The sequence below is a fragment of the Photinus pyralis genome, unplaced genomic scaffold (assembly GCF_008802855.1).
Source record: "Photinus pyralis isolate 1611_PpyrPB1 unplaced genomic scaffold, Ppyr1.3 Ppyr1.4_LG3a, whole genome shotgun sequence".
Classification (NCBI taxonomy): Eukaryota; Metazoa; Arthropoda; class Insecta; order Coleoptera; family Lampyridae; genus Photinus; species Photinus pyralis.
The window spans coordinates 5428817-5450254 of NW_022170509.1; the positions used below are offsets into that span (position 1 = coordinate 5428817).

Genomic DNA, 21438 nt, shown 5'->3' on the forward strand with positions numbered 1-21438 from the left:
GCTTTTATATATTTAGAGTGCGCTTAAATGATTAATTTTACTTTTGGAAAAAGTAGAGTGCGATCAAATTAGTTGTAACAAACCATTCATTGAATCGTAGACGCATTCCTCGTTGGATATTCATGTGTAGAATTGGAACGCTAGTTTTAAAACACTTAAATGTGGTATTTCGGAAAACGGTGATTTCAGAAGTTTCCGCATCTTCTATGCAAGAGAAAGAGATGGGGTCCAACGAAAGCGTGCACCACTGAAAAACACTTTCGAATTCAAACAAATAATTATTAGAGAACGGTTTCGAGCGACATACAGTGAAATAACGTTTGTCCACAACTGCTGTGTATCCTTACGTGCCGTTTGCGAGGGATGGGGTAAATAAATCAATACTGTAGTATATTTGTACTAAAGCAAGAAGACCGACGGGGCCAGGAGGGTTGCATGCATGTTGTTTACAGGGGAAGAAAAACAAACAAAAAATGGTAGCTAGTTGTGAGTTCAGGCGAGCGCAATACTAAGTATCGACTTACGGTCGTATAGGTAACGTACGCTTGGTGTATGAGCGTACCATTAACACCACGCGATTCGCGCCTTATTCTAAAGCTCCGCTTTCTCCGTACTCCCGCTTCAACTTATGTAATTATCGATTCTCACTTTTGAATAAACAATTTTTAATTAGGAGAACGCAGTCCTTGTTCTTGACCCTTTTTTCGTCTTTCGACGCACGTTTTTATATTTTTCGTGTCTCCGCTCTCGCAGAACCTAATTTTTCATAAAACTTTTATATGCACAAGGAAACTCGACTTGACTAAATAAAAAGTTACTTCTAAATAATATGTCAGATTTATTTCTACAGATTTTCACAACAAAATGTTCTACCACCTGTTGGAGTAGGTCATATAGGTTGTATATAAGTATACATGTTATGCGCCTCGACGAATGCATAAAAAACTAACCATTTAGTTTTTCTCTCAGACCGAATGAACTCTGTCTTAAATTCAGCCCCATTCGTGACCATTAAGCGATATTTATTCGAAAACAAAAACACAAGTTAATAAAAGACCTGATTCGTTTTTTCGGCATGATTCAGTGAGAAAAATGGAATACTTAGTTCAAAAGGTATATATTTTCGCATTCAGTATAAAATGTAAATGTATGTATTGGACAAAATTTGCACTACCTAAATAAGTAAGTAAGTAAATAATTACGGGATTGAACCGAATTTCTTGTTAACTTTATAAGGTCAAATCAACCCTTACCGAGTTTTCGATTAGGAAAAAAATAACTTTATTGATCCAGTATTATAAATTGTCAATTCTTCTATGTGCACCCAGAACAATTTTTCCAAACGTACCTATTGGATTTTGCAGTTGCTGTAACATGTTATCTACTATTAATTTAAAAGTAGGTATGAACTTAATAAAGGACCTGAGAGTGGATGTTCAATTTTCAAAATTTATACACTTATTTCGAAGTGCTCCCTATTTTGGAAATAATTCGAGATTTAATTTAACCATTTTGGTTATTCAAGTTATTGAAATTGAAGATTGGGTACTGATGAGTTTTAATAATTCAACACAATACAGCATTCTGATATTCCGTATGCCGAAAATCGTAACAGCATAACATGTTTAAAAAATGGCGGGGTGAGCCCCAAAGTGTGCGTTCTTTCAGTTATTTTATTCCAAGTAACCATCATACATAAGAGCCAGTTTTTTATTTATAATAGATGAGGAAGTAAAATGACCCACCATGCATCATAATGTAGCAATGAAAAGGCTAAGCTCTAAGCCGTCAGTTTTGAGCTTGAGCGGCATACGTGATTGCACTAGCGAACTAAAGAAAAAAATCTTATATCATCAGCTACCTGATAGATTGCATGAACATAAATCACCAAGTCCCTGGTGGTACCTAAGCGGGACCAAGTTTGATTGCCCGAATTTTTGGAGGTAAAGAACGATATTTTATATGGTGTCAACGAACCCCTATTTGAAATGTGGCAAGCTGACTGGTCAAGTATGCGCGATTCTGCACAGATGGTTGTAAAGGTCTTAAGGAATCGTGTTAAGGCATACGCGCACTGGTAACGATCGTAAGTGATGCTAAGTAGGGCATCGGAAGTATTAGTGAGTTTGGAGTATAATAGCCCTTGATTGTGAGTGCCTCCCACTTGTAGGTGGTGAGTGAATTGTGCAGGCCGTCCATGCTGCCCGTGCTTTGTTGTTGGGCTATTGTTATGTATAACTCCTGGCAGATATTTGCTCGAATAGATCATGGTGTTGATCCAATACGAAAAATCTAAGGCCTCATTGCGAACAAAAACAGTTAGGCGGTGATCTCGACCTGCAGGTGTGTTCGCAGGGAGGGCAATGAGAGACATAGATAGACGGTGGTTGATCTACTGACCGAGGGTTCTAGTCTAGGGCCGAGGCTGGATGTGTATCCTAAATAATACACGTGCACGCGGCGTAAAAGCGAGCGAGCGCAAAAGACAACCAGTCAGACTGAATGTGGCCATGCCACCCCTTATGACCGTACGGGTAGATTACAGAGAGACGTTTCTAATGAAAGATTAGTTTACAGTAGATTTGTCGAATCTTAATAATGAGTTCTGACCAACAATTGGGCCCATTAAATTAGCTACTGTCCTTGTTAAAAATACCAACCATTCTTTACAGTATGCACAAATTCTCTTTTTATGCCTACATAAGGTTCAGTATTTTTCAACCCCGTACACATGTACAGGTACAGGGGTGAATTGGCCAATACCTCTAATTTTGACCTTTATAGTATAAGACCATTGCAAAATGTACGATACATATGGCAAAACATTATTTAATATCTCAAGTAAATTAAAATAATTCGGCCGTATAAATACTATAGTAAGTATTAACAACAAACAAATGCCTGCGTTTGGGAGATGAATCTAATTTTTGGCTACTTGGTTTTTTTAACCAGAATAAACATGAGGGTGTTGGTAAAGGCGTATCTTGAAGTAAAAGGCAAAATAATAAAAAGTTTTAAAGAAGATACGTCAGGCGTGGACTGGTGTTTTTTTAAGAGAAGCGACAGAATGTTTATACGGTACCTATACGATTGATCAATAACTTATAAAGAAAAAAGAAAAAAAGTGAAAAAAATCTTTATTATCTTTACATTTACAGTAAAACTACACCTACCGAAGTATTTACACACAAGATCTAAGAAAATAGAGAAACTAAAATTTAAATTTAAATTTTTGATCAATTATCCAAAACTATAGAAGAGGCTCCCGCGCTTGCAATATAATAAATTACCTACGACGAATTTATGTGGACAACCCGAGAAATGAAATGCGGTTTGCAAAAGGGTTACAAAACATGTAAATAAGGTTTTAGATGATTCAAGTCATTGGGTCGGGGAAATTAGTGGCATCATACACTGTCCATAAGGCCCAAAAGCTTTATAGTAATAGCGATTTAAAGCCCAACAGAAGAAATATGTGTGAAAATCGGCGCAATGGAGTCATCTCGTATTATCGCAACAAAATCGACCTAAGAAGTCTAAAGAACAAGACGGAGACTTTATATGTGACATGGAGCAGCAATGAGGATTCGGGAGAGGAATTCATTTCCATATGTATGCTGAAGAAATTGCAGAAAAATGCTGGGATGGAAATATGGGAGTGTTGGAAGGAGAAGAATTGGTTCTGCTCGGTGTGCGGACGAATTATCCTCGTTACGGAAAGTGTGCAGGAACAGAAAGAAATGTTGTAATGTTGATGATCCTCGTACAACTGAATCTTTGCAAGCTCACAAATAGAAACTCGCGATCATTCACCCTGATATTTCGAATTGAACGCTAATGACTTTTTATTTTGCCAAGAATCAAGAAACGTTTACGTGGAAAACGATCTTGTAATCCAATCCCTAAATACCTTCTAAATAATATACCAACCATTTCCCTACTGACCACTCTTTAGCGATAGTAGATACCATGCGGGAGATTTTTCTTCGGCGCACTAGAGAAGCATGCCTCATGAATAATTTCAAATTATCTGTCATAAAGGGTTTCTAAATATTAGGTATTGATCCTCAGGTCCGTAATTGAAAAGAATTTTCCTCAAAAACATACGTACAATTATATATTCTTTCTATTCCCTCAAGACATATCAGAAGGTACCCTAATTAGACAGGGTAACTGTTAATTTTTGTATTGTATGTTCTGGGTTCGTGGTACCTCAATTGTACATAAACTGTACATAATTATTGTATTTTCTTGATTCAATTTATTAATTTCGAACAGAGCAGCATCTCTAAAAACAATCTAATTGAAAAATAATAAATATGTAACTAAGTAACACTGCTAAGCAACCAAAACAACCGACATATATAACAGTAACTATTATCCACCACCTTATTTGATAATTCCAAATGAACACTACTGTCGCTGAGGTTAATGACCCATGTTTCTTGCTACAGTAAAAACAATACACTCTATACTCGATGACTCGGGTTAAAGGTATTCACTAGTAGGTACTTGTATTGAAAACAATAATCCTTTTTGCAGTACGTTTTCAACGAACGCAAATTGTGGATCTTTAACTTGTATATGAACCAAAGTGATAAATAAGATTAGAGGAAAATTGACTAAAATTCAGTTGTTTTCGAAATTTAAGCTTGATGGTATATATGAAATCCGTCTCGAAGACCTTCAATAGAGTGGTTGTTTGTGCTCGTGAATACATTAAGAGGAACTGACATTATTGGTATTCTATAATCGAACTGATTTCCATTTAAAACAGCAAAACAAATATACAAACAAGTTCTATATAACGTTGAAATCCATGGTCTGAAGCGATGGCGTAGTTTCTGGGTATAAAAGGAATAAAAACCTGCGTTTCTAAAACTAGTCCTATAAATTTCTTCCAAATGCCGCATTTAACGTAATAGATGTAGTTTAAACCTTTAGCACGACGTAATGCGATACTCTGGACCGTTTAAAAGTTTGAAAACATTTCGGAAAGAAGTCCTCCCAAAGCACCCCAAAAATAAAAAATCGTTTAGCCAAAGTTTTCGTACATAAACCGTCGTCATATTTACTCCCTTTGCTCCCTATTATTAATTCCTTGCACGCACGAGGCGCGACACACTTGCCTCTTCGCGAGAGGATCTCTCTCGCTTGCACGCGCCGCGACGCTCTGCTCACGTAGCACCAGATTATCGCTGCAGATACTACAATATAATATATAATAAACGTTTGCCTTTAAATTCTCATTCAAGCACCACCGTTTTTGGTGCAGAGAGAGCAAGAATCACATTTGATATTTGCAATCTGAGAAAGATCGCATTATGCCGGCCTGGCTTCGAAATAAACAGTTTCGTTTATTATCTCAAGCAATTATACTTACCTGCAATTACAGGCAAATTACAAACTACTGCAAAGATTCCTGTAACCGCGCGCTCGTTTTGTGCCACGCTTGTGGCTCTTTTGTCGAGATTCTCTCCCTGCCGTTTAAAACTTTTAGTTTACTGCGACAATTTGTCTTTTTCGACAAAGCATTTTTTTGTGATCAACATTGAGCATTAATTACTTTCTGACTTTTTAGCGGATTTTCTTTCGGTTTTGTTATTATAACTACTCCTTCAATGTGCAGATATGCACTTGTTAGTTGTTTGTACCTATTCAATTTTGTACTTTGGAATATTTGCAACTATAGTCGTTCCGTATAAGCGGACAGGGAAAGCCGGTGAAAATAAATTTAAGTACAGACATAATGTACCATCGTCGTACGCACGGATGAGTAGACTCAGAGCCTACTATAACTACTACTACTCGTTATAGTAGGCTCTGGTAGACTGTAAGACGTATTTGGAATATATAGTAGGTACAAAATAAGTAATGCTAATAATTAATAATAATACTTATACCATTTCTAAATTATCACTTGCCCTTAAAAAGTGTGCGCATTCATGCGAATGACAATTTTTGATTAAATTAAATTAAAAAAGTTTCCAATGTGAATTTATAAGATAATTTTGAAGAAGATTCATAGGAATGCTTTAAAAAAATATTTCTGGAAACACCTGGTTTTCCAATACGGTTTCGGAGATGGTAGGTGTTTGAAAGGGTTCTGGAAGGGATACCTGTGTTTCTTAAGGTTGGCAATACTTTTTTTAAATTTCTGATAAAATTTTTAACACAATTTCCAATACAATTTCTTAATTGAAACCAGAGATGTCAGGGCTCACGAGGGAGACCTTTAAGGTTGTTAAAATTGTTTAATTGAAAACACAGACCCCAAAACTATAAATTTCCAAGAGGCTTTTTTCTTAGGGATGTAATTTCTTTTTCGGTGAATGTTCCCACATAAAAAAATAAACTGCGCGCGAGATTTGAAATTAATTCTTGCGCACCTTGTATCCATTTTTAGAGAGCTTTTGCGCATTAAGTAAGGTTTAGGCTTTATTTAAGCGAATCTTGAAAATAGTGGGTCTTTTTTCCTTTACAAATAGCAATTTATTGTGTAAAGTACTATATACATTTTATTTTTCCAAATTATTCAATTAATTTAAAAAAGCATTTCGTATAGGCGTATGGTCCTTTATATAAAATTTACTACACAACGTGTGTAAAGTAAAAACATTGAAACATAAAATATGTTATTTGAAACGGGTCCATTTAGTCCATCAATTCGGCTTAGTTTCTGAGATAATAGCAAACACACCGTATAGGTAAAACTATACAGAGGATACAACGAATGTTTTTCGAAATCCTAAATTCACAATAATTAGAGATGGAGTTTTGTAATCGATTAATTAAATAATTTGTAAATGAGCGGACTGTATCTTAGTGTAATTCTAATCTTACCTTTAGTTATATCGGCGAATTATAATAATATAATATTAATTGTTGAATAATGAATGGGGTGTGTTAAACTATGATCGATTAAAGAATAGTTAATTGTTAAATTGACCAAAAAGATGAACTCAGGCTCACATGAAAAATGGTGGAAATAGTCATCTTTACTAGTATAAATCCAATATGGCACATGTTTAAATAAGTAAAAATTGTGCACAACTTTTGGGCAGATATTTTTTAATACCCCTACGGCCCAATCGCTCTTTGCGAGTAACATTTTCCGACACTCTGTTCTCGACATATTCGCAGTTAAAGTTTTGACTCTACCATTAGATAGGCTTAGTCGAGATGTTTGAATAGCCCATTGTGACTACTCTCCTCGGTCATTCCAATCTCGAGATATTCGCACTGCAAGTTTTTACATCACCAATGGGTATATTACTATACCATACGTCCCGATTGCCGTTTGTAAATACTCTCCTCCGACAATGCGCTCTTGGGACTTTTTTTATAAATTTTATAATTGTAGAAATATTGAACTTTTTGTAAATCGGCAAATAACTTTTAATCGGGTACGGTTTTTTAAATTTTCTAAACGAAATTGTCCCCTATACTTCAATAATAACCAAGTTACCCATGGAATCCCGCTTGATCCGGGATACGTTGATACTTTCAAAACATAATGCACACATATGAATCAAATAAAACAATTTTGATAATCCTACCCATCATCCCACGAAAATTTGATTAATTATCTTCTATACTGTCGTCAAACACATTATTCCAAAGGGCAGTTATGGTCCACGGGCCCGTTCCTTTATATACAGACGTGTAAATATATACAGGGTGGTGACTTGCGTAACGCATCATAGGGATTTCAATGTAAAATTCATAAAATGCGATTATTGGCTCCCCAAATTATTTTAGAGCAAAAATGTATTAAGATTTTTTGTAGAAAAATTTTTTTTACACCAATCAACCGTATTAGTTTTCAATTTTTTTCATGTAAAGACGGAAAATTGGAAAAATAAAACCCGCATCTTTTTCAATAATCTGCAATGCCATGGAATTTTCTAAAACAAAAAGATGCTTATCCAGTTATCAATTAGCAGCAGTTCGAAATGGATTTTATGATCGACTGGGTTACTCTATTGCAGTTAATGGTGACTTATTCGAACATTTATTGTAAATTGTTATATTAGGAAACCGTTTTTAGTAATTTGGTCTTTCTTTATGTTGAATTCGCTGTTCTAAATATAATACTTTTTGATAAAATTTGATTTGTTTTATAGCAGACATTCCATGGCATGACGGATATTGGCGTAATTTTTGTATTATAAAATTCCATGGCATCGCAGATTATTGAAAAAGATGTGGGTTTTATTTTCCAATTTTCCGTCTTTATTATGCAAAAAATTGAAAACTAGCACGGTTAATTGACGTAAAAATTTTTTTCCTACAAAAAACCTTAATACATTTTTGCTCTAAGATAATTTGGGGAGCCAATAATGGCATGTTATGAATTTTACATTGAAATCCCTATGATGCGTGACGCAAGTCACCACCCTGTATACACCTTACCTGTAGGGTACAAAGGTTATAATTAATATATTGTGTTAAAAATTGGAAATGGATTAGGAAACAGTGCTAATGGATCAGCATAAAAAATGCCAAGAAACTCCGAAAGACTACTAAAATTAGCAGTATAGTAAGTACCTACACTTTTTAGATTGTAAAAGCGCGGTTCTAAACTGTATAATATAAAGGTGTCTTCGCACATTTGTAAAGCGATTTAGATGATATAAAAGCTATACGTCTAATTGCTATTATCGACGAAGGAGCTTTGCTTTTGCAACCCATCCGAAGGCGAGACGTAACATATGTCTAACATAAACTTCGAAAAAATATCGTTGGAGTACCGCTTACAAAAAATAGCTTTCAAGAGAATCCAATCGTATATCAATTCTTTTTCTTTGGAGCCGCTTGACGCTATACAACTCTCTAAAGTCAATGAAAGTAAAAAAGAAAACTATGCAATACAGAGGTATATCCTGAAACGGAATGTTTTCCGAGATTTACGATGTTTAATACATTGACAAGTGTAAATTGCCGTTTTGTACCTCAACTGGATACGCGAGGGTGCAACTACCGAATTTGATTAGATCTTAAATTACATATGGTGTTTATGTCACAGCACTCAGGTGTACTTACAAATCTCGTAAGTTATAGTAGAGAGGAATAACCGTTAAAGCGTCAGATTCCAAAGATCGAGGGTGTTGAAACTCAAGCGGGGCCTTTTTAGCACATTGTCCTATCTTTTTATAAGCGAGAAAAACTTTTAATTATTAGGGTCGTTTATTTACGACGAAGATAAAACCTTGTGAATTATGACTACAAAAATATTCTTTTTAGCGAATATCGGATTTTTTAAATAATTAAAGGGGCCAAATTTATATGTATGTACTGTTATCAATCACCTTAACGAGTAAAGGCCGGCTGCATTATGACGCAGGAAATAAGTTCAAGTAAAACGTCGATAAAAGGGAAACAAATCAAAACCCCTGATAGAACAGTTACTGAGTTGGAAAGGAGGGTAGGAAAGGCGAATATAGAGAAGTAATTTTGCCAATGTTTACCCGTAACATTATGATTTTATAAATAACAGGAGTTTAAATTTATAAGATTGGCGTGATGCTCGCGTTACGGTAGGGTGTCGTTTGGGCATTGCAGCTAATTTCTATGCACGGTCCGTCTTGCTCTCCGGTCGGCCGAATGGGGTGGAACAAGCTATATTTCGCGAAGAGAACGATCTAGCACCTGTCGTCTCCCTCGCACTCGTTTAAAATGCGAGCGATTCCGCAACATGTCCTTTATGCCTTCTAACATAAGGATAATGGTATTTCCAAATCTGCGAATATTCTCCATTAATACTAGAAGATTCGGGATTAATTTCAATCGGGCAGGATAGGAACCCCGGGCATTACTTATGCCATTCGTATTCGATTGCGAATACAAATAACACCTCCTACCCAACTTCGAGCATTACGGTTTTAACCTAATTTTCGCTTAATTTTGGAAAGTTGTATACAAGATTGAAAAGAGGGAGAGTGAAAATAAAATATGCGATCTTTTCCAAATATATTTTATTTCTCGTTCGAATTAACGAAGATATATGTTTGGTGCTGAATGTCCGCGTCTTGTCAATGGCATGGTGAGAAATAGCGTGCTGGCCTTTGTCATGGCATAATGACTTCTTGGCAGATAAGGCGGCGGCGGCCAGCGGTCAGTTACTATGGTCACTTGCCTGCATTGTATTTGTATTGTTCCATAGCCGAATCATTGTTGCTCGCTAAATGGAGTGTGAAGCGATAGCGGATGACCACAGCTACAGCGGGATCTTATCTGGCTCACAAACAAACAATACAGTTGGTGCTGCGGTTATGCGGTTTGGTACTTTGATCATTTCATGTCCTCGTCTTTGATTAATTTCTGTCATTGAATAAATAGCCGTTTGACAGTGTTATTTGAGAAAAATTAATTAAGTTTTTCAGTGGGGAAAGAGACGAGAGGTTGATTTTATTTTCCTCTTGTTAGCACGTTTCTACATTAAGAGAGAGAAACAGAACCTTCGTTCAATGCATTTCCTCATCTCATTACTCGTGCACTTCATCACTGCGACAGTTTACCTGTGCTTCGTTACGTCAACTGACTACTCGTCAGCAGGAGTTATGGCCGCGTCCGTACGTGCGCTTGCTGTAATGTACCGTACCAAGAAGTTAACAAGAAAATGACACCAATCCATTTATCCTCTTGAAATAAGGTACGTTTTGAAAACCTTAAGCGCGAACTGTGTTTAACGATTAAAATGGGGAATCTCCGTTACATTGGGAAAATGTAAACTTCCAGTCCACAGCACTTCCTTACATCGTCGAAGAGCAAAATTAGTTTTTTTTTATAAACAGTTTTTGTTCAAGTAATGAAAGAATGTGAACGGCAATCATTTGATATGACAAATAACCGTATCGGAATTTGTCCACTCATTTCTAGCGCGAGCTTTTAAATTGTTACCTTGCTTTGTTAAAAATCAATAGCTAGCCTGTATTAGGCTTTAGAACTATTGGACGTTGTAATCCACTACTAACATTTTAAAAAGGTTATTTGCCATATGTCGAATGGGATGATAGTATTTATTCTATAGAGCTGTATAGCCAATGTGATGGTCCCATTCGTCTCTATAATGCCAACACATTTGTTGGGACTAGCGACGGACTGTTAACCGTCACTACAGAGGATTCAAGGACGAGGATTTACGTGTGTAAGGCACGTCTACTTCCAATCGCCTTGGTCGCCTAATATATCCCTGGAGACTCTTTATGACGTCACGGGAGACATTTTTGTCCCCTTGCATTGTTATCGCTTTTATCAACTGCGCATCTACATGATATTGATATTCTATTGTTCAAGTCGTTTTCTTTCTGTTTGCAACGAATTCTATTCCTTGTTATATCTTTTATACTTATTTCTATTTTCTATAACGCCTAACAGAGAATAGTAAGTAGATGTTTTTTTCTCCCAGATTCCCATTTACATTTATTGATTCAATGTGGTTTTTCTGTCTTGGAGTGTTACAGTTGCTACATTTACTATATCTATTTAAAAAAAAATAAAGGTGACTTCACTCTTAGAATATTAAAAGCACTCTTGTAGAAATTAAAATGCTAATAGCACTGATTGTAGATACTGATCCAGCGCATCGATGCACCTATACGTACATAAAAATTTTCGACCTATTTTTCATGAAAAACACCACCGTGAATTTTGTCGGCCCGCCTGACAGAGGTTGCGGAGATCTGTTTCTGAAGGACACTGGTATACAGTAGCGTAACGAGAAATCCAAAGTGTTCGGTGCAAGATAATCGGAGGGGCCCCAACATGCAATTTTGTGCGTAATCAAAATACAATGATTTTATTTTTGATATCATAGTTCTAAAGGTAAAATGTAAAACGTTTACTTTTACAGAAGGGTATAGATACTTAACATTACCCTGGATTAGATGCAAATAATTCTGAAAAATAAATAAACGCCGCATAAAAGATAGCAATATTTAAAAATCATATACTTTCTCCCCGTCTCCCAACATGAACAAACTCTAAACATAAAGACTTACAAATAGTAAAAACATTACCAAGTCAAAAATGGCACATTTTATAATACAAATTACATACGCTATTTTTTCTCAGCTTTTCCTATTATCTAAAGGTGGAGAAAAAGTATTAAAATATTTCCAAAAGTATCGGTATGTGAGTTTTCAAACTATTTAAATGCCTACCGTTTAGCTTTTCTCTGCGTTTTATCCGTCTTTATGGCAGGATAGTTTATTTGATTTTGGCGAAAAAATATTTCTCATCTTCTCTTGACATATGGGTAAACCATGGCCTAGCGAAACAAAACATAAGCACGATTCAATTCCGTTTTGAAATATGCACCTTTCTTAGAATTTAACCCACAAACGAAATTGATCTAGAAGATTTCTCCATACGAATCGATCGTTCTTAATTACACGAAAAGTGCGATTGATTCCTCCAGAATGTTTTAGACTCGACGTTCAGCAATAAAAAGTGGACCGTTACCTACACTAGGGCAAGGCAGTCATTACTTCAACAATTGGCGCATTTATTGAGAAGATCATTGTAGGAATAATTTACTTTCTTGATTAGTTAAGATGGGTTGAGAGTCGATTTTATGCTAAATAAGATAAAATGGTGCTCGCACTACTGATATAGTTTACATGATATTTAGAATTTCTTCTATGGGAGACTGATACTATGTCAATTATATGTAATATTTCTCTATAGATTGATTTTTATTATACCAGTGTCGGGACACTGTTTAAAAATCGGATCTGACAACACCAGGGGTCCGGTGAAATTGTTAAGAGACATTCCTCTGTTCTTTGCTAGTGCCGAAAAATGGGGCATAGGAGCACCACGGGTGCGTAACAAAATTAAATATGAAAAAGGAAGCACATCCGCATATCCCTTTGTGCATTTTTTTACAATAGGTACCAAGATTTATTTTTTCATTTTTAAGCAGGGGAGTCTTAGTTTTACTGGTCCCTTGGGCTTTTCTTTGGAAAAACACTTCTCTTTTGACGTTTAACTACCAAGAGCTTTACTCCTATTGTTTTTAATTAATTCATTGATGAGGTATATAAGGCTGAAAACTGGCCTTCTCATTCAGGAATTTACTACCTTCCTAGGCATTTTCGACCAAGTACGTGGGAAGAAACGCAAAAATAATTGCGCGAATAATTTTACAAATATTCATGCAAACAATTATAATTTAGAAGTAATTGATATTGGATTGTCCGATCATTGTGCTTTGCTACTAGAAACGTACGTAAAAGATTACAAACCCTCTAAAACCAGAATCAGTTATACATCTATTACTACAATAGGAATTATTGGATGCGTCGATAGGTCATTCACATACAAAATCGATTTAGATTTATAGGAACTAAATTTTGTAAATTATGGTAATTAGATTACCTCTGCAATGGAGAACTCTGAGAATGGAACCCCAAAAAAGAATAAAAAATCTGATCCTAAAAAATATTCGTATCTTGAATTTTAATGTTCGAAGTATCCTCCTTGACATTCTAAGCAATCAGCTAACCGATTTTGAAATTAAATTGGACGGCGGTATTTTTAAAAATGTGACAGCTGTCAATTTTATCTACTACTCATTTGAACTACTCAATAGATTGGTGTGTTTCTTTAAATCGAATATAGCGAAATTACATTGCATGCAAACTCCTATGTTCGCATTTAAAAAGAACTCACTGTATATTCATAAAACCTAATTTTCAAGTTGTTTTCCTATTTCCTTGTATAGTGCCACTTTGGCGTTCTTTTTATTAACATATGCGTAGAAAAAATAATCTTATCAAACAGTTTCGGATTTATTTGTTCAAAAACTAGAACCGCGATACGGATGTTTTTCCGTATTTCCTAAAATCATTAATCACATTACACTGTATCGATGATGCTTCATCATACAACGTTTAATTAACAAATTGATCTGTTGTTTACTAGTTTGCAATGTCTATCCCCATCTGTATAAGCTACACATTATGCTGCAACGATTTGTGAATTAATCACCAACGGAGTGTTTTAAGTTAATTTGCATTTGTTCTTGTTTGCTCGCTCGATTTTAGATGAGACTCTCAAGACGTGTAACATTCACGTTAATTTGAAGTTGCATGTTTATGTGCAAGGAACCCTTGCCCGCGATTTGTTACTTTAATTTAATTCACGTTGTACCTTACATCTTTTACGTGCGTCATTTGGAAGTATATAATGCTATGTCTAAATTTGTTCTTCCCTCCAAAATTGAAAGTTGATCTGAAACAAATGAACGGTATTTTTGGGTAGATATGAATGGGACTGTGTAAATTAATTAATAAAAAGTGTATACCAGTCACCCAAAAGAACAGACAGAAACGACTGTAAAGTAAGCGAAACGTTGAAAGTAGATAGCTATACTCGATCCAGCAGCCACGTCTTGAATTTTCAAGTTTGTTAAGTTCGCAGATGTAGATGAATATTTAATAGCACAGTACCTTAATTATCAGACTTGTAGGTAACAAATGTCTGCCGTTAGTGGCGTTCTGTCGCAAGATTCGCCTCTTCTGGTGTAAATTAGGCAGTCGCAGCGATCCGTTGCTGACACCACCTCCACTATTATCATTCCGCATCGCTTCGCTGTTTACATTTTATTGGCAAACTTACACGTATATACGGTTTTGTCACAGTAATTGCCTACAAGCGTTGTAATTTTAAAATTAGTTTCCACCGCTCTTTAAAACAAAGATTCTCTATTTACCTCCTTCATATGTTATTGCCGCACAGCAAGACCTTCTCTAATAGATTGCCTTATTACAAGATAAAAATCTACCCCTTTATACTTACAACAGAAACAATTTTAGATTCAGGTTTTACTGTATTTTGGTACTATGAGGATGAAATTCATTAAATACAGGAGCGTTCTAAACTCGGTTCTAAATGAATGAAGGAAGATCCTAGAGGAGGCATTTTTTATGAAGAAAATGTCAAGTAATTGCCTTATCTTACGCAGTGGTATATTTTGCGTCCCCATAGTTAAATTTTAATTAATTAGCGTCTATAGCGAACGTATTCATATTTATTTTAAATCACTGTAAAACACCCAATTAAATAAATGGTTTGAGGATATGTTTCATTTGTGCTAACCCTCGAAGTTTCTTTCCGCCATAATTTCTGAAAATTATTTTAACTAACCCACCCTACTTCTTTCGTGTCCTAGATCAAAACTAGTTTAGCTCGCAAATGCAGAATGATTTACTTACGAAATAAATGTCTATCCAATTTGTCCAGAAAAGTATAACTAGGTTAGGTAACTGTTATTTTTATTACCGACGTAACGATGTGGTAAAGTGCAGGTTTTCTCTAGCTGATAAAAAATGGAACAAACCCGTCATACATACGTGAAACGTTGGCTAAAAAGACAGTGTTTTGGCATAGACAACAAGCTCCAGATATCATAGAAAGACGGTTGAAAACGCAGGCGGCTGCAGAGTATTGGAAAGGTTGTACCATGCTATTATTATCTAAATCGGAGCGGCGACTATGTCGAAAAGTAGATGCAAGATGTCAGTAAATGTTACAAATAAAAAATATTAATTTTGTACTGTTGTTTAATTTAAGACCGTTCTCGGACCTTGAAAGAAAATATCCCTCGTATGACATTTTTCTAACGAACCGATTTAAAAAATTGCGTAAAGACACTTGTTATTTTGAACAACTTAAAAAAAGATAATATGGTTATAATAATCATAGATAATCCATAAGGTCGATAGGGTTATTACAACATTTATATCTTAGTACTTCGACGTTTCTTGATTTCGATGACCAGGACTATTTTTATGTTGTTTGTAATTTTGAGGACCAGACACCATTTTTAACAGGAGTTGAGATCAAATTTGTTCTAAGAACTAGCTACTCACTACACTTCCCATTTTGGGAACCGCCACCAGCTTCAATGTGTGGTTTCGATATGTCAGTGATGTTATCCTCTCGCTCAATAAAAAAAAATCCACAAACTAAGGGGTTGTTTTTTTGTTACTTATTAATTATTTTTTTCGATTTAAGTGTTTATAGGTATTGCTCATTTTGCTGTAATCAAAGTTTGTTTCGTGAAATTCAATTTACAGTAATAGTATTTACTTACATGAAAATCAGGAAAATGACACATTACTAGCGAGAAAACATTGATGTAAGAGCCAGAGGACCGAGTACTTTAATTTCCGATGCAAGTAGTGTCATTTTACTGTGGAGTTTTGCATTTAATTTTACCCGCTCGGTTTCATGATGATTTCGGGGGACAAAAATTGTGGGCAGGTCAACCTAATACTAACCTGATCCAAATTAATTTTTTTACCGCTGTGCAGCCTAAAGGGCGTGAAAGGCAATAATATTTAAGTACCTACTGTTCTGAAAGACATGTTATAGGAATTCCAACAGTACTGGTAACTCAATTGGATGTATGGTCGAGAGAAATTTTAGCTAGTTGGTAGATTGTCTAGGTCTTGTCAAACTCGAATAGGCAAATACATATTTCCGAAACATAGACTTACTCTGACCGAAACCAATTGTTTTTATGCGGTCATTCCGTTATTTACAAGTTCCCATTTATATACAGATTATAAATAGAATCGATAAGTTTGTTCAAAAAGTACTAATCGTAAACGATTTACAAAAAGCGTTAGCGTAAAGATTACAACCCCGATTTATGTTTAGTTTCAATGGACACAAATGATAAACCTTTAACCACCTCAAGAAGAGTTTTAACAAAATTCCCTCATACATTTACATCGTCCTAGCTTAATTACAATTGAAACAATAATTCCTATTATTAATTCACTTGCAAAACCACGATGTAACTTTGAAAAGGCTAATAGGAATAATAGATAGCACTCTCCGTTATGGTTTCTTTCTATATCGGGCAATTATGATAAATTTGTTGGAGTTGTGAAAAACGCAGCTAAAAATTCAATTCCTAGGGGATATCAAAAAGACTACATTCTTGGTTGGTCAAATGAAACAAATACAAAATGCTAATTTAATTCTATAATCCTTACAAGAAGCTCGTAAACATAAATGGACTTCTTTAACACATAACATGAATTTTACACATTCAAGTCGTAGCAGTTGGACTCTTTTGTAAAAACTAGGAGCTGCTGATAATAGGTTTGAAAAGGAATTTCAATTATCTCCAAATGCGATAGCTTCCCGTTTACTACGACACTTAAATATTGTGCACATTGAGAAAAGCGATCATAACAAAAACAAAAAAAAAGGATTTTAAACAAAACAACGTAAAATTGCAATTGTAAATGGAGAAATTGATACACCATTTACCTTAAACGAATTAAAACTGGCACTACAATCAACTAAGAATCGTAAAGCAGCTGGTTTTGATGGTATTTACCCGGAATTTTTAAAACATTTAGGAAATTCTGCGTTAAATTGGTTACTTCTAGAGTATCATCTTTTAATTACTGTTTCCTTTAGACCCACATGATCCAGCAAATTATCGACCAATTTATTTATTAAGTGTAACATATAAAATTCTAGAAAGACCAATAATTATATCAAAAAATATCACCGATAATTGGCACTGCTCTTCCCAAATAACAAGCCCCATTTCGACCTGAACGAAATTGTTGTGATCAAGTTCTAGCTCTAACAACCCCCACCGAAGCAGGATTTCACAAAAAATTAAAAACGGGTGCTGCTTTTATTGATTTGACTGCCGCTTATGATACAGTTTGGAAAGATGGCGTTATATACAAACTTTATAAATTAATGCCATGTAAGAGGACGATAGTTCTCATTCAGAATATCCTATCCTATCGTAAATTTAAAGTTCGGTAACAGAAGTGGCAGCTTTAAATGTCTAAACAATGGGTTACCACAAGGCTCAGTACTTGCATCATTACTTTTTAATGTTTATATCTCTGATTTACCAAGCACATCTTGTCAAAAGTTTATGTATGCAGATGATATAACCCATCAACGTCACGATTTCGACAAAGTAGAAGGAGTAATCTATGAAGATATCAAAATGATATTTTGCTTTTGTCCCAACCCCATCAAGAGCGAAGTATCTTAATTTCATCATTATAATAAGGAAAAGGACAAGAAATTCCGAACTCTTAAGACATAACTATATAATCCTGTTTGCTTAGGAATTTCCTTGGATACATCTTTAACTTATAAAATTTACATTGAAAAAATGCGCAAGAAATTAAATAATAAATTAATAATATACTTCAAAAACTTGTCGGTTCTGACAAATGCTAATACTCTTCGTATTTTCAGTATTGCTTTGGTATTTTCGGTTACTGAATATTGTTGTCCGGTTTGGATGAATAGTAGTCACGCAAGTAAAATTGATGCTGAACTAAATAATACCATGAGGATCATATCAGAAACAGTATTGGACCTAATATTGTCCTTTGCGGGACGCCCTTATTCACGGACCAGACCTAAACGGTGAGTACGTATCACGCGACCTGCAACATTGCTTTCTGTTTGTCAAGTAATTGCGAAACCAACTAGTAACGCTTCGAGAGCAACCATAATATGACAGTTTGGCTACACGTAGCTCGTGATTTACAATGTCAAAAGCCTTACTGATGTCCAAGAACACTAAGAAAACGACCTCTCGCTTATCAAAGGAACATGAAAAAGCGTTTGCTATTTTCAGTAGGGCTGAAATTGAACTGCGGTGTTTTCTGAACCCCGATTGTTGTTCGTTCAAGATTTTATTTTCATTTAAAAAACCCATATAAGCTGTTCGTTAATATATTTCTCCATGACTTTTGAGAGCACTGAGACAATATTTATCGGTCGGAGATCACGAATATACTAATAGTTTGTCATCAATTGGGAGACTGATCACAATAAGCTCCAAGGAAGCGATACTCACATCCTGAAGCTTAATTCCACGGAATATCAATTTATCCTCGATATAAAATAGTACACCACCGCCTCTTTTTCGCCTATCTGACCGTATTCGAGTATAGTTGCTAATTTTAATCATCTCATTCCCTATGTGCTATGTGGGTAAAAGGGTATTTAGATAGCCATGTTTCAGTCACCGCTACTATGTTATAGTTACTGGATGAAATAAGATATGAAAAATCCGTAAATTTGGGGAGTAAAGATCTAATATTAATATGAGTATTAGTACTACTACTTAATTGCGAACTATATCAACATCTATGCCGAATAGGTCCTTTTTCAATTTTGCAAGTCGTACTTTGTAGGACTCACACTTTGCATAATCCCACGCAGCGTGATTGGTGCTAAAGTCAGTAAAACTTTTATTATTACTGTTTACACAGTTACTGCAACTAAAAATACCCGCTGGTGCTTTACAATATTTAATGCCATGAGCCTCGGAACATACTGGGCAACTTATTTTCTGTTTTTGCCGATAGCTGTTTGAAAGATAATTAAAACCGTTACAATTGAAACAACGTTTTGAGTGTGAAAGCATCGTGAACGGCACATACGTCAACTCCTATTAACACGTGACCGCTATCCAGTAGTTTTTTGTATAGTAAAGGGTCGCAATGGGCAGTGATATTGAAGAAACTTTGATTTTTTTAAAGGAGTCTACAGATATTACATTAAATATTGACTTACCGCTAAAAAGGCCGTCATTTTGCTTGGATAAGTACCTATACTTATCATGTCCTTTTCAATATTCTGGGTTAGCCCCGAAATTCGCACCCTTGGAAGTATAGCTGTAAGTACCTATAGTAAGTACCATGTAGCTGTCCTTCAATTCCCCTTGAATTTTATCAACGAGTTTCGTACTGTTGTCGTTGTCCGAGAGTTTTAAAACTACTCGTTCATTCTTTACGATTTTTACTTTCTTAACGTCGATATGGTTTATGATTGGATCGGCGGTGCGCATATCAGACTTGGTTTCCTTAATATTCTGTCTGAGAGAGGCATAGAGGTATTTTGCTTGATTTCATTGGTAAGACTGCACGAAAAGTCCGCAAATTTGTGTGCGATTTCGGCCAGAATACCATTGGAAAATCGGCGAAATTTCCTTTAGGTCATTAATCATTATGTGGAATGCGCTCACGGCAAATCTCACATTTCCATATGACCCCGTTAGAATTTTTAATGATGTTGGCCAGTTCCTTACGCAGATTGGCGCACTCGAAGTGAAATACCTACTCTTCTGCAACGGAAGAACTGGCAGAAGTTTGATACATTCTATGCAGACAAATGGCAATATCTCATTCATTACCTTACACAACAATCAGCCGAATTTCTACACAGCTACGCGTATATGAGTAAAAGATTCTTTGTTTTAATGTCAGCCTATGTATCTACTTGTATTTATAAATATTTTAACTTTTTGGAAGCCTTCTTAATTTTACCTTCAGAAGGTTTAACCCCCAATAGCCTTCGAGTTAAAAAGACACCGCATTCTATTCGCTAAAGTACTTCAGTTACGCAGAAGAATAGATTCTATTACTGTTTTATGGAAGCTTCCTCATCCTGGTTTTAGAAATTATACAAAGCCATGTTTAGTGAGAGTCTAGATATAAAAACGTAAGTATTGTTTTGTCGTTACGGTTCAAGACTTTATGTTGGTATAATATTATTAGACCACAGTCAAGTATCTTGAAATTTGAAATCTTACTGGTATAAGTAACAATCTCACTAAGGAGGAAAACGTGATATCGGTTTTGCAGTTTCCCCCACAAGAAAATTAAAAGCGACGAGCGTAATAATCACAAAGACTTGTTCAATACCATCCTTTAATATAGGCAACAGAAATACTAAAATTGTTATTTCCTTTCAAGATTTGAATATAAAATTGAAACAACCGCGTTTACATAATCCATTATAAGCGGGTGCTTACTGAAAGGTTCAATTGGTGGCTCGATTTTAGGTGGTTTAGATGGTCTAGTATTGTTTATAAATCTATTACAATATAAAATAGAGATTAGACTAACTATACGTCTTTCGCTATAAAAACCGATGCACGTCATTGATTTATGAATCAATTTCAGACAAGTTTTCTATAGATTTCGCACACTTGTTTTTTTTGTACATGTTGCAGTGTTGCAGCATATGTCTGAAATTGATACACAAATCAATGACGTGCAACGGTTTCTATAGCGAAAGACGTATACCTTACTTCCATTTAAGTTTCCGAGTTTTGTCAATAATCCCACTATATACTAAAACATAACCATGGGAAACTGAAAGGTTATTGTTTATCCTGATTTACAGATACTAAGTAGATATTATATAGAAGTAGGTAGTAATGTAATTCTTGAAATATTAATCCTTCACGATGTAAGGGACTGCGATCAAAATACATTGCTGTCTAGATTTAGTGTCCGTTGGTTACAAAGACCGGGATGTACAGCATATCCTTCCTATTTAACCTATCTAATCTATATCTGGAAAATTAACTAATCGGATTCACGTAAAATTGTGCATTTAGGAGATACTATAACATGACAC

The 21438-nt window shown here is 35.3% G+C and overlaps 1 protein-coding gene across 2 annotated transcripts in view; it reads right to left on the minus strand.

Annotated features, from left to right (window-relative positions):
- LOC116165358 (forkhead box protein P1) overlaps positions 1-21438 on the minus strand; it is a 142871-nt gene that overhangs the window by 117373 nt on the left and 4060 nt on the right. Inside the window, exon 1 of one of the 2 annotated variants that reach the window (XM_031479730.1) lies at positions 84-248. The exons of the other annotated variant lie outside the window; for it this stretch is intronic. Coding sequence (XP_031335590.1) covers positions 84-86 — 3 coding nt within the window. The 5' untranslated portion in view covers positions 87-248. Of the gene's footprint in view, positions 1-83; positions 249-21438 lie in introns of those variants that run through there. 2 annotated transcript variants of the gene reach the window in all.